At 34.1% G+C, this 13,894-nt stretch overlaps 1 protein-coding gene across 1 annotated transcript in view; it reads right to left on the bottom strand.

The window, feature by feature from the left end:
- Nucleotides 1-13,894, bottom strand: part of LOC150109697 (ribosome biogenesis protein SLX9 homolog) — a 93,366-nt gene that overhangs the window by 53,240 nt on the left and 26,232 nt on the right. The window contains exon 3 of the mRNA XM_090409765.1: nt 2,600-2,780. Coding sequence (XP_090265891.1) covers nt 2,600-2,780 — 181 coding nt within the window. The remainder of the gene's footprint in view (nt 1-2,599; nt 2,781-13,894) is intronic.

Raw genomic sequence — 13,894 nt, 5'->3', positions numbered from 1 at the left:
ATGAGCAGAAGGAGTAGTTGATATTCGACCAGAAATGCTGAACTATGGTGGTATAAATTCTTACAGTGTCTGCACTGCATGGTTCAGAAAGCCTGGACAGAGGGACGAATTCCCAATGATTGGAGCAGAGCTCTAATAGTGCCCATATATAAAAAGGGAAATAAAACTGAATGTGAGAATTACAGAGGTATTTCCTTACTGAGTGTTCCTGGCAAGTATACTTGAGAAACGGTTGAGAAGAATTGTGGAAGAAAAGCTTGGTGAAGAACAAGCTGGATTCAGGCCAAATAGAGGTTGTCAGGATCAGATCTTCACTTTACGACAAACAGTCGAGAAAGCATGGGAATATAACAAAGATCTGTATTTAAGTTTTGTCGATCTGGAAAAGGCATATGACAAGGTGCCAAGAGAGAAGCTATTCAATACGCTACAGTTATATGGTGTCAATGGGGTATTATATCAAGCAATACTTAGTCTGTGTTTGAGCTTTAAGTCGGCAGTTAGAATTGAAGGATGTACAGCAAGATGGTTTAATGTTAAATATGGTGTGAGACAAGGATGTACATTATCCCCTCTGTTATTCATTATCTATATGGATCACATTATGAAGGAAAGTGGTATTAAACATGATATCAGAATTGGAGATGTTAATGTCAGCTCTTTGCTTTATGTGGACGATGTTATACTTCTGAATAAATCCGCTACAAGTTTGCCAGATTCCCTGACTAAATTGAATAACTGTTGTAATAGATATGGTATGAAGGTCAGCATTAAAAAGATAAAGACAATGAAAATAGGTGGAATTGTTGAAAATGTCAACTGTGTTGTGAACGGGCAACCTGTGGAACAAGTAAAACATTTCAGCTACTTAGGCATAATTTTTAGTGAAGATGGTAAATTAAATATGGAAATAGACAACAGAATCAACAAAACTGGTATGATGGGAAGTCAACTGAATAAATTCATATGGAATAAGAGAGAAATTAGTCAGAACATTAATTAGCTGTATACAAGACAATGTTCAAACCAGTTTTAACTTATGGATCTGAGAGCTGGGTCAGAAGTAAAACACTTCACCAAAGACACTGCAGATATGAGAGTCCTAAGAAAGATTAGGAGCGTGAACAGATGGCATCAATGGCAATATCATATTAAAAACAAGGATATTAGGAAAGAACTTGACATTGTCAGCATCCAGGAATGTGTTAGCAGAGCTAATCTCAGGTGGTATGGTCGCTTAAACAGAATGGGAGAGGAAAGATTAGCAAAACAAGCGTTCTCTGCCAGGTTGGCAGGAAAACGACCCAAAGGAAGACTAAGATATAGGTGGATTGATACGGTACAAAGTGCCTTAGACGATAGAAATATAAGATCTGATAATGATAATATTGGAGTCTTGACAAGTAATAGACTGATTTGGAGGAAAATTGTAGATAGGAAGTTAGTAATTATGTATATTTTTCATGTAGTACTATCATATCCTGTACACCCCTTGAGGGTACATGTCAGGAATTTGATGATGTTAGAAATGTTAGATATGACAATATTGGAGTGCTTAGAAGTAATAGACTAATTTGGAGGAAAACTGTTGATAGGAGATTAATAATAATGTAAACTTAATCATGTAGTGCTGTCATAGTAACCTGAACTCCCCTTGTGGGTACATATGAGGAAATTGATGATGATCCTTCATATCTAGGCATAACTATGCTTCCATAAAGTTAGGTTGGCACGTTCTAGAATTTGCCTGATCATCCTAGAGTTGTGATATGTAGCCAACAGCATCTCTCTAAGATGAACTGGAACTCCAGATGAGAAGAAGTTAACATGCCCAACTGTGATGATGATCTATATATTAAAATGCCAAATTTCAGCTGTCATTATGAATAGGCTGAAAGTGTTTCAATATTCAGTATTCTTCAAAGGGTGGTTTGAAGAAAATTTCATTTTTTGAATATTGGTTTTCTTCAACATTATTTGTACATGAATATCTGAGATTCTAGCAGCCAGCCTGTTTTTCTTTTGAAAACAAAATAGCCTGTAAAGAAACTGGCAACAGGAATGACTTATCACATTAAGATCAAATTTAATACTTGTATGCATCAGTATGATGCACCACATAATGATGTCAGAATGGAGCTTACTTTTTGGCTAAGTTGTAATGATAACAGTTATTTATTCACTGCAAAGTCAATATCATAATTTTTATTTTCAAGAAAAAGCTTCAAATATATGATTATTCATATATTTGAAGATTATTCAAACATCAAAAGTAGAATTCAACCTGTCATCAGAATCGTGATAGGTAGCCTAAAATATCGATTGTAAGGATGTTGGATTGTGTTTCCTTTGTAAAAAAAATAAGCAACTGTTGATACAATTTCAAATCTAGAAAGCAATATTTTCAATTATCCATTCATCATTATTCATCGTCAAAAATGTACAAAACAAATGCAAAGGAAAAGATCGTTATAACATTTTAAGAGTTAAAAAAAAAAAAAAAAGAGTTCATGATGTGGCAAGTACATCAAACAACCTAGGAGAGTAACAAAATGGAACTAAAAGCTATGCTAAATCTAATTTTCTCAACAGTACTTACTTTGCATAAACCATTCATGTCTCATCTTTCTTTTTGTTTTTTTATCTATCTGCCTTCCAACAGACTTAGAAGAAATTACACTTTGCCTATCAAAATCTGGCAAGCTTTGCTGAAGATGTTCTGGTGATATCACATTACTAAAGAGACCAGTCGATGGGAATAAAGGCTGAGTAGCAGATACCTGATAAAACATGAGTTGCATCACTGAATCATGAACTAAAACACATTAAATATTTTGATATATAAAAAATAACCTACAATTCAGAAATAAACATCTGCCTAATTATTAGTTTCTTGGAATACAAACAACTAACTAACATTAAACTCAAGAGCAATCTCAAAAAGTAATACATGCTGCATATATGACTATTAACTGCTCTTTTAAGAGAAGTGATAATTTGTAGTTTGATTCTTGCCAAAATATAAGGCACTTGCTCTGTTCTTCTACTCTTGTTATAAAATTTCAAAATGGCAGGAGAGGTGTGTGAGTAACCATTAAGTGACATAAGATCAATATTAAGATGTAAAATGCAGTATGGGAAAAAAGAAGAAAAAAAAACTTAAAATTCATAACTTGATTTGTGACAATGCCATAGACTAAAATGCAGTATTCATATGGGCACAACAGTCACATACAGATGCATAAAAAAAAACACTACATGTTTATAAAACAACTTCAGAAGATTTAAGTTTTCATTCATACAGACTAACAACTCTGACACTAGGCTTCTTTTAGAATATATATGATTGTCCCCAAGAGAATTGATGGGTTAAGCTGATAAATTCTTATTTACTTTGTATTGTATTCTGCCTCTCAGTCTGCCTAAGAATTTTTAAGAAATGGCAGAAAAACCAGAGATTAGCATTTTGATGAATGATATAATCACGTAACCACAAGAAAGATATTTATGTAACAGTGGTATTACAAGAACAGTTTATTGAAGATGGTCTGTTATTTCCAGACCGAAATATTTGGTTAAATAAATATCTTTCTTGTGGTTATGTGATTATATCATTCAGGCTTATGTAACAAGTATCCTTGAAACAACAAATAGCATTTTGATTTTATTCTCTTAGTTGCTAAGAGAATTAAGGAGCCATTAAAGGAGTTATATATCACAGGGTGCTATCGGCTTGGTTTCTGTTTAACATTGAGTAGTCATTAATAATATCATGTTAAAAAAAAAATTAAAAAAAAAAAGGGAGGGTGTACACAAATACATCATCATCAATCCTCGACTTATGACTTGGCTTCCAGTGATCCTATTCATGTCAGAAATCACTATAACTTAACTGTTAACATATGAATATGTTAACAATTAACATGCCTGAATACTAAAATGTGGAGATCTGTTTTGTTATATTTTATTAACTAATTGTACTCTTTGGTTTATAGTGAAATAATAAAATCTACAAATTATAAAATTTACAGTGCTTCTATGTACTTACCAGTAAAAGAATTAGATAGAAACATATGGAACAAGAGTAATTCTTCAAAGCTGCTGCTTTCTTAACCTCCCAACTGACTGAAGTGGTTGAAATACCTTTTATCATCATGTAATTACCCTCCTCCATAGTCCATTAATGGCATCTGTAGAATCATTAGTGGATTAACTATAACAGAGTGACTTCTGTTTGTTTTACTCTAAATATTCTTCAATATTTTAACTTTTTGCTGTATAATTTATTTACTGTGTCTATTCCCAAAGATAATAGCAAATTTTAAGTGTGAAAATAAATATATTCTGAAATGTGACAAGTGATTGCCCATAGCAATGAATTTACTTAGTAATGGTAATCTTTGTCATTTTAGTGCAACAGAACAAGACAGTTTATGTTATTTCATTTTAATGACAATACTGCAGAAATTTTCATGCTATTTTCAAATGCTTGTACTGAAAGTCACTATATTAAATATTTATAAATAACACTGTTTTCAAAAAAACATTTTGACATAAATATGAACTTTCCCCCCCCCTTTCCTTGCAGAATATCATTACATTGATCGGCATGCTTTAATTTAAAAAATTGAGTTATTCTGTTTTTATGAATATATTCTAATGGTAAATTTAAATTGCATTACTCACATTCCAATTATGGCACCTTTTTTAATATAAAAATGTATTATTACTAACATCTGACCTCCACGCAGTCAGAGACTCATCGTGGGAGGTAAAAACTATTGCACAAAATGCTCATCCAATTGCCTTAAACTGATTCAATGTGTCTACATTCACAACACACCAAGGCAGTGCATTCCACTCACCAACTACTCTCCATGAAAAGAACCTGCTCATTGTTCCTCTGCTCACACCCTCCTTATACAATTTCCAGTGATGGCCTCTTATTTTATCCCCCTCTCTCTCCCATTCTAAGAAAACTATCTTCCATGTCAACCTGATAACCCCTGACTAGCTAATATGTCTCGATCATATCCCCCCCCTCCTTCTCCTATTCATGAGGTTTTGCAACTTACATTCTCTCAATATATCCTTGTACTCCACATTCCAAAGACCACTGACCACCTCTGTGAACCTTCTCTGGATCCTTTTTAACATATCCTTGTCACTATGAAAACCTGGTGACCAAGTCTGTGCACAATAATCCATATGATCAAGGCTTTATACAATGGCATCATTGTCCTTATCCAATTTGACATCTTCACAACTTGTGCAATGTGTCCCCTGAATTTCAGGTCCTTGTCCACCACCACTGCCAGATCTCTCATCTCTTCTACCTCCTTTAAAGTTTCTCCACCAAGCATATACTTTGCATTCCATCATTGCTTACCAAATTTCAAATTTGCAACATTGAACTGACAGTTACACTTACCTGCCCCTCATTCATGCAGTCTATTCAAGTCCTTTGTAAGGCCATAACATCTGCTTGACTCTGCATTGCTTTCCCTAATTTTGCATCATTTGCAAACAGCTACATATCACTAGTCAATTATATCCCATAATATTTCATTATAACTCAGTCACTTTCAACATTTAGCTTAAAATTGCTGCAAATGATTTTTTTTTTTTTTTGTAACTTTCTGTGAAGATGCTCACTCCAATAATATTCAGTGCTTAACCACTTTAGAAAGGATATGGGTGAAAACATTCTATACATACTGATTCAAAATGTATGCTCCTTTAGAAGATTTCCAATTAGGAGGATTTTCTCCCTCTCTGCTCCAGGAACTGAAATTATAAATAACTACTCTAATTTTCTACTGGTTCGGAAGTGTTCACAGAGAGTATTCCAAATCTATTACATTCATTTTATTTACTGTTTTGACAAAAGAAATAATGCAACACTTTTAATACCAGACTATTTCTTTGCAACCTATTTGAGCCACTACCTTCTTTTCCATCAGTTGTTCAGCTGTTTACTGAAAGTATTCTAAGGTTTACCAATACATTCCATGTTATATTTTCACCAAAGAAAAACTGTTTATATTTATGCCACAAAAAAAAAAAAAAAAAAAAAAAAAAGTTCATTAGTTAGCCTACCCCCCCCCCCAAAAAAGTTCCAAATATTACTACTTATACTTCTGCTGGCAGCGGTTACTGAAATAAACTATATCTTAGAAATACTAGATAATAATCCTCTGTGCTTGAGAAAAAGGCTGAGAGCTTAGATTATTCTCACTACTGAGAAAGAAAAAAAAAACACTTTCCTAGAAGTCAAGAAATAGAGCCCCAAGAAGTATACATCAACAATGTCTCATTTTGTTTTCAATCATATGATTGATTAGTAGACATCCCAAACAGAAGTACTGATATTTATTCTACATGTCAATAAGTATTTATGTCAAAATAATTTCTTGATTTATAATAATCATAGTTTCAGTTTTTTTTTACTGAAAAATTATGAATTTTGTGATACAATTCTCTCTTAGAAAAAATTAACGATTGGAATAAAAAAAAAAGAAGTGTAAGATGTGTTTGGTACATAGACATTTAACTTTTTTTTTTGGGGGGGGGGATTATCCACCTATTCACTTGCAGATATTTCATAGAATAATTTATTTTCTAAACTTTTCACAAGACAACTGAAAATGTAAATTACTTGGGGAGCTTTATACATTTAGTAGTAAAATAATTAAGATAAAATAGTTAAAATAGCAATAAAGGGTGATAAATGTCTATCTACCATCAAAGCATCGACTTACCGGTCTCATCTCAGTTTTGTCCAAACTAATGGAGAAGGTTATCAACAGTCAACTTCTTCAACACTTGGAGAACTGCTATCTAATTAGTAACCACAAGTATGGATTTTGCAGATCTAGATCCACAGGAGATCTCCTGGCCTGCATCAAGCACCTCTGGACTCATTCCATGGAAAGGTTTGGAGAAACGTGCTGTTGTACTTGACATCTCCAAGGATAGAGTCTGGTATCAAGGGCATCCTCAACAAATTACCATCATATGGACTATATTTGTCCTTTCAGATCTCCTCAGATCAACCCCACTAGTTGGCCGAGTGGTTAGCATATCCGCTCTCCAGCCAAAGGGTTATGGGCTCAAATCCTGCTGTGGGCATGGATGTTTGTGATTGTCTGTGAAAATAATAGTGATAGTGGTGAGTAGTAGCTGGCACTAGTGATGATGATAGTTGCAGTTTGCTGTAGTTGGTGACAAAGAGTTGTGGTGTGGGTGCCCTCCCTTGATGAGTCTTTGGACTCTTTGGAGGTGTCACGTAATAATAATAATAATAAAAAACCCAACAAGTAATGATGGACGGTGTCTCACTTCAGATTTTTCTGTTAATGCAGGTGTTCCTCAGGGCTCTGTCACTTCACTTACCATCTTTCAGTTTTATATAAATGAACTGCTCTCATTGACTGCAAACCCTATTCATAGTTTTGCTGATGACAGCACTCTTCACTCATCCTACAAGCGTTACAGTGCTTAGGCATCTAACTATTTAAGATCATCTGTCATAAATACTATCTTCATGGTATCTTCGATTTGGAAAACCTAGTCAAGCTTCAATGCTTCCAAAATATATTTTTGCTACTTTTCTCAAAAAAACAGATATTCTCCACTTACTTTTGATGATAGTGCTCAGCTCAATAGTCAAGACCAAATCGCTCTCTTTTCTCAGATGATTCTTACTCCAAACTTTTTCTGGTATAACAAATCTAAAGCATCAGCTTCATAAAACTTGGCATTCTTTTCTGCTCAAGATGGTACTTCTCTTCTGACCAGTTACTTACTCTACTACAAAAAGGGGGGGGGGAGGATCTGGAAAGTTCTGATAAACACCTAAAACAAAAATGATATTAAAACACCAATATAACCACGAGAAAGAACATATGAGGATATAAGAATATAAGAACATAAGTTGCCTTCATAACTCTGCTACTAGTATGTTCTTTCTTATGGTTATATCAGTTGCTTTAATATCATTTTTGTCTAGTTGTTTATCAGAACTTTCCAAATCTGGCCAACCTTGGAATACTGCTCCCATGTTTGGGATGGCACATCTAAGACCTTCCTAAAAATTCTTGATGCTGTCCAGAAAAGGCCAGTTCAATTGATTGAGCTCTTAGAGACACTCTTCAGCATTTTCCCACAGAAAATCAGTTTCTGAATTGTGTTTCTTCTACAGATATTTCCATGGCCACTGTTCAGCACCCATTATGCCTCCCATTTCTGGAGGAACTTGAGCAATAGCTGCTCAACATCTACTTATGGCTAAATGGCATACTCACAGTCACCTTTCATTCCATCCACTTCAACTGTGTGGAACAACCTCCAGCAGTTAAGAGAATATCGATAGATTACCTGACCTCTGCCACACCACTGACCCCTGGCATTTATTTGCTATAGATTCCCTGCCTCTCGTGAGTGAGAATAATATATAAAAAAGTAATTTAAAGTGTGGCTACTTGAAAAATATTGCATATCTAAACAGTAAATTTATTTCTTCTGAAATGTGCACTGATTTCTTCTTTGTACCTTCAAGAAAATGTCAAGTAAGAATAAGAAAAATATGTAGTATTTTCTTTTCCACTGAGTAATCATTTCAGAACCAAATGTTATATATAACGTTCTTTATTTTTTCAAAAGAAAGTGCACAAGATTATTTTCTCATTATTTTTGCCAACTGAACATCAAAAATAATTATAAGAATGACATTAATACTTGATATTGCATTAGATGCTTCCCAAGAAGGGCGACAAATCACTGCCATCAAACAACCATCCTATCTCACTTGCCTCAGTCCTGTCTAAAGCAATGGAGAGAACCAATGATTCCCAACTCCTACACTACCTCGACGGCATCCACCTAATAAACAACCACCAATATGGATTCGTTCACTGCTGATCATCAGGAGATCTACTCACATATATCACCCACCTCTGGACCATGGAGAAGTTTGGTGAATCTCAAGCAGTTGCACTTCAGATCTCTAAAGCTTTTGACCAAGTCTGGCACAAAGTCTCGCTAATTATAAAGAATTAGAAATAAGCAATAAAAAAAACTTACTTTAGAAAAAAACTGTTTCACGAAATTATTTTCAATAAAGCTTTCTTAAAAATGAACAGCCATCTAACATCATAATCAGGCAACATTAAGCAAAAAAACTGGCATTTCTTTTTCTGGGCTGATACAAGATTTATGTGCCGAAAGTTCATTTTTCACTTGGTTAGACTATAAATAAATTTAGTTTAATCCTTCATCCAAGTGTGAGCAAACAAAGTTTGCACCTGAAGGTATCTTCAGGACTGGGGTAAGATAGTACAACACCGGGCAACTCGTTGCAAAGGTGGCGCAAGCTAACATCACTCCTATCTCAGTATCTCCCATAATGCAAAACACATCTCCTTGCGGATATGTATAATGTTATGCATTAAGGGGAGGGCCACTACCCAGACTAGTTTCGACCCTTATTGTGTTTTGCATTATGGGAGATACTGAGATAGGAGTGATGTTAGCTTGCACCACCTTTGCAACGAGTTTCCCGGTGTTGTACTACCTTACCCCAGTCCTGAAGATACTTTCAGGCGCAAACTTTGTTTGCTCACACTTGGATGAAGGATTAAACTAAATTTATTATAGTCTAACCAAATGAAAAATTAACTTTCAACATCTTTCTCTAAATCCAGAGTAATTTAATAAAAAAGTGGCACACCTTTTTGGCAACTCCTATAGGTGGAGATGACCCTGCTATTGCTTCTATCTGGTATCTCCATATCTGGGCCTGGCTCCTACTGAAGAGACCTCAATAAAGGTCTAAACTAGTCTGGGTAGTGGCCCTCCCCTTAATGCATAACGTTTGACATATGATATATATCAAATCATATATCATAAAGCACTATGTTGTGCATTTCTTGATGATTAGTAACGATGGCTGTGAGACACAGCATTGAACATGAGTTAATCTGGTTAAAGGTTTTGAGTGTGAAAGATTAATCTTAATTGTGATAATCACCAACTCTATCATATGCCTCACATCCACATTTTGGTGAGTGTAAAAATACATCAAAGCCAGAAGGAGATTAACTAAACAATTCATCAAATTCAAGAATTGAGCCAAAGCATTCCGATGATGGTTCACGAGAATGCATAACTTGTGAAAGGTCTAGGCAAATCTTCAGAAGATGACGTGACAGCATGAGCTGGCATCTTTAAAAATCTGTACATTACATCCAACTTGGTCTGCATCAATTTCCTTTCTTTTTTGCATGAATTTCTTTATAGCAAGCAACTGCAGCTTGCATCATTTTTCTATATTGCTAATTCTCTCCATGTTGGGTATCCATCTCTTAAAACAACCAAACCGACTTATTAATAGAGGCAAATATCTCTGCCAATTTTTTCTGGGACTTGGGTTCCTCTTCTTGTTCTTCAGCTTTTTTCCTCAATTCTGCAATTTTCTGTGCTTCTAGCTGTATGTATATGGTCTTCGTTTGAGAGCTCTTTTTTCACAGATTCTAACAAATGCTGAAATCTTCATTGTTAATTTCCCCCTTCTTAGCAGCAATCTCTTGTAAAGCCTTTGTCGAATCTTGGGAATGTATGAACTTTGAGTCAACTTCTTACAAATACTATTCACATGCATTGTGTCACCTCACTCCATGTAACAAGATATTATATTCCTTCCAAAAGTCTGAGGATTTGATCATACTCAATAGTAACAATAGCCCGAGGAAAAGTATTTCTTAAATGCATTGAAGATGTGATAACATTCTAGATTCTAGTACATGGGCTGCAAGAGAGTGAGGTGATATTTAGTAAATATGTTAGTAGGTTGGACAAAGGTCACATGTCATTAGTCAAGGACTGATTGTATATAGAGGATTTGAAATAGGAAATGATAATTTAATTTTAAGCAGCATATAAATGTCAGGCAGCTTTTAGAGGTGAACTGTATGCAGAAAAAAATACAAGGCAATTGAAAACAAGAACTAATCTCGGAAGACCTGGCAGCAAAATCTAAATTATGTTGATTGATTCACTAAAGAGGTATCTACTGAAGTTGTCTGCAAGGACTGGAATATCAGAACTTCATAGACTCAAAGGAAACAGTCCTGGCAAAGAAAAATTTATTGGGCAAATAATTCAGTGAATATCCTGAGAATACCCAAACAGAAATGCAACAAAGCAAAGCTTTCTCTCTGTGTGTGTGTGTGTGCACGTACATGCATGTGTAAAAGTAGCTAAACAAAATAATAACGAGGCTTTGATATAAATACAGAAGATGAAGACAACACAGAAGTAAAAAAAAATTAATATACACTGTCAAGGTAAAGAGTTAAAACTGTAAACACTGATCGGAATAAGAACACAGAACATCAAGGGAGCATTCAATTATTTTTAAATCAACAATGACAAAAAATAAATAAATAAATAAAAAGGCATCTTTATTTGTGCTACGAGTTGTAATCAAAACAGAAACTTGACTTGATATTCCTTTTATTTAATTCTTTGGTGTGAATAATCATTAAATTTCGTTATTACTGCAATAAATACCATGAAGGCGGCAAATATTATTATTGTACGAGCAACTCCACGGAGTCCAAAGACTCACCACGGGAGACCCAATCTATCATACCTCTCCTTGAACCCATTAACAGATAAAGCACAACTGACCCTGGCAACCCATTTTACTCATTCACAATTCTTCAAGCAAAAAATCTAGTCCTCACACCCCTTGTTCTGGCCCCTCCAACCAAATGCTGAACCATTTGCCTGCATCATTCCTACAAAACCCTTTAAGCAACTTAAATGTTTCTATCATATCTCTTCTTTTTCACCTATCAACCAACTTCTGCAATCCACATGCCCTCAATCTATCTTCACAGGGAACATTCCACAAACCACTCGCCATTTTGGTTACTCATATCTGAATCTTCTCCACGACTTCCACATCCCCAAGAAACTCATGAGACCAGACTTCAGTACAGTAATCCAGATGTGGATGTATCGAGGCCTTATAAAGAGGAATAACAATTTCCTTAACTCTAATTGTTAATGTGTTCTTCAATAGCAAAATAATCAATCTTATGGGCCACCTTAGCAACATGTTCTCTAAACTTTAACTCTCCATCTACCACCACCACTAAATCTCTAGCTTCATCAATTTCCTGGAGTACAGTGTCATCAATGTGGTACACAGCTTGTAATCTATTTATCCCAAAATGCATAACTTTAAATTTATCCATTAAACTGACACCCAATATTTTTTGTCCATATAGACCAGTGATGTTCAACCTTTTTTACTACGCGAGCTACTTTTCTATAAAAAGTTATTCGGCGATCTACTCTCTTATATAGATCATGTTCCCCCAGCCTGATATCTGATTATGCACAAATAAACAACTAAAAACTTTGTGTATTTAAAAATTTATTTATCACTTTTAATTATTTTAATACAACAAAAAAAAACCAAATATATTGGAATAAAATATTTATTTCTCTATTTTGGAAAACCAAAGTTAGGAAAAACAGCAGACTGATTACAAACTCACAAGTTACAGGAAATGCTGGTTGATTAAAAAAAAAAAAAGTTAATGTGAAATCTGGCCTTGTTTGGACTCGCAATATTTTCATAGTCAAGTTGATATAAAGAAGTGGCCCATCGCAGACAATCATCCAAATGATCATTTGTAATTTGGTTTCTTAATTGATTTTTTATGACGTTCATATTTGAAAAAAATTCTGACAAGTATGTCGATCCAAAACAAGACAGAATTTTTCACGCAATATCAATTAATATTGGGAATTTTTCATGTGCATACTTTCAAATGACTTCATTGTTTATTGGTTTTAAATGTAAACTATTCTGAATGTTTATTATCTCAAGTTCTACTTCAGCTTGGTTTATATCAAACAGCCCACTAATTTTATTTGAAATTTCTGTGATGTTCAAGTTTTCTTGAAATGGATTATTGATAAAAGATACAATCATTTCAATTTTAAAATCTTTAAATCTTGAATTTATTTCTTCCTCAACTAATTCTATTTCACGAATAAATTCTTTTAAATCATAGCGAAGCATTTCTTGATTTTGTTCGAAAAATTTTAATAAATATGGGAGATGTCTAAATTCGTGGTCATTTATATTTTTCTTTAATAAAAGTAAGTATTGTTGGAAAGTTTTTATTGAACTTAACATGTCAATTAAATTTTTTATCTCTACCTTGTAACTCTAAATTTAAATTGCTTAATTTCGTACAGAAATCTACTAAAAATGATAAGTGTAACAACCATTTTTTATATCATAAATTAATATAAGAAATCTTTCTAAAAATTGACTTCTGCTGAGCCAGCGAACATTATTGTAAAACAGAAGTTCCCTATTATCACCTGCCTGTAATTTAAATAACTGCCATTGCAGGGCTTTTCCTCGAATAGAATTTACAATTTTAAATGTAATATCCAAAACATCTTTTGCGTTTAATCTTTTACTACACAGTACTAGTTGGTGAATAATACAGTGGTACGTCAAAAAATCTGGATATTTGTCATCGTTTTTACATAATAAAATGAAGCCTGATTTATTACATATCATTGCAGGAGCACCATAAGAAGCAATAGACACACGTTTAAAAAGTGGAAGTTTGTGTTGTTATACAAATTCATCAAATGCCTAAAAAATGTCTTCTTCCCAATTCTACTCCAATCATCGGGAATTCATCCCTCATTCCAGGATTTCCGAACTATGCAGTGCAGCCACTGTAAGACTTTTATACAACCATACTTCAGCATTTCTGGTCGAATATCATCTACTCCAACTGCCTTTCCACATTTTAAGCCTTTGATGGCTTTTTCTACTTCAAGTATAAATATGTAT

The sequence above is a fragment of the Typopeltis vanoorti genome, chromosome 2 (assembly GCF_054136105.1).
Source record: "Typopeltis vanoorti isolate ZY-2024b chromosome 2, IOZ_Tvanoo_1.0, whole genome shotgun sequence".
In the NCBI taxonomy this organism is placed as follows: Eukaryota; Metazoa; Arthropoda; class Arachnida; order Uropygi; family Thelyphonidae; genus Typopeltis; species Typopeltis vanoorti.
Note: the sequence above shows the minus strand (reverse complement) of the source record. Positions and strands in the feature narration are given on the sequence as shown.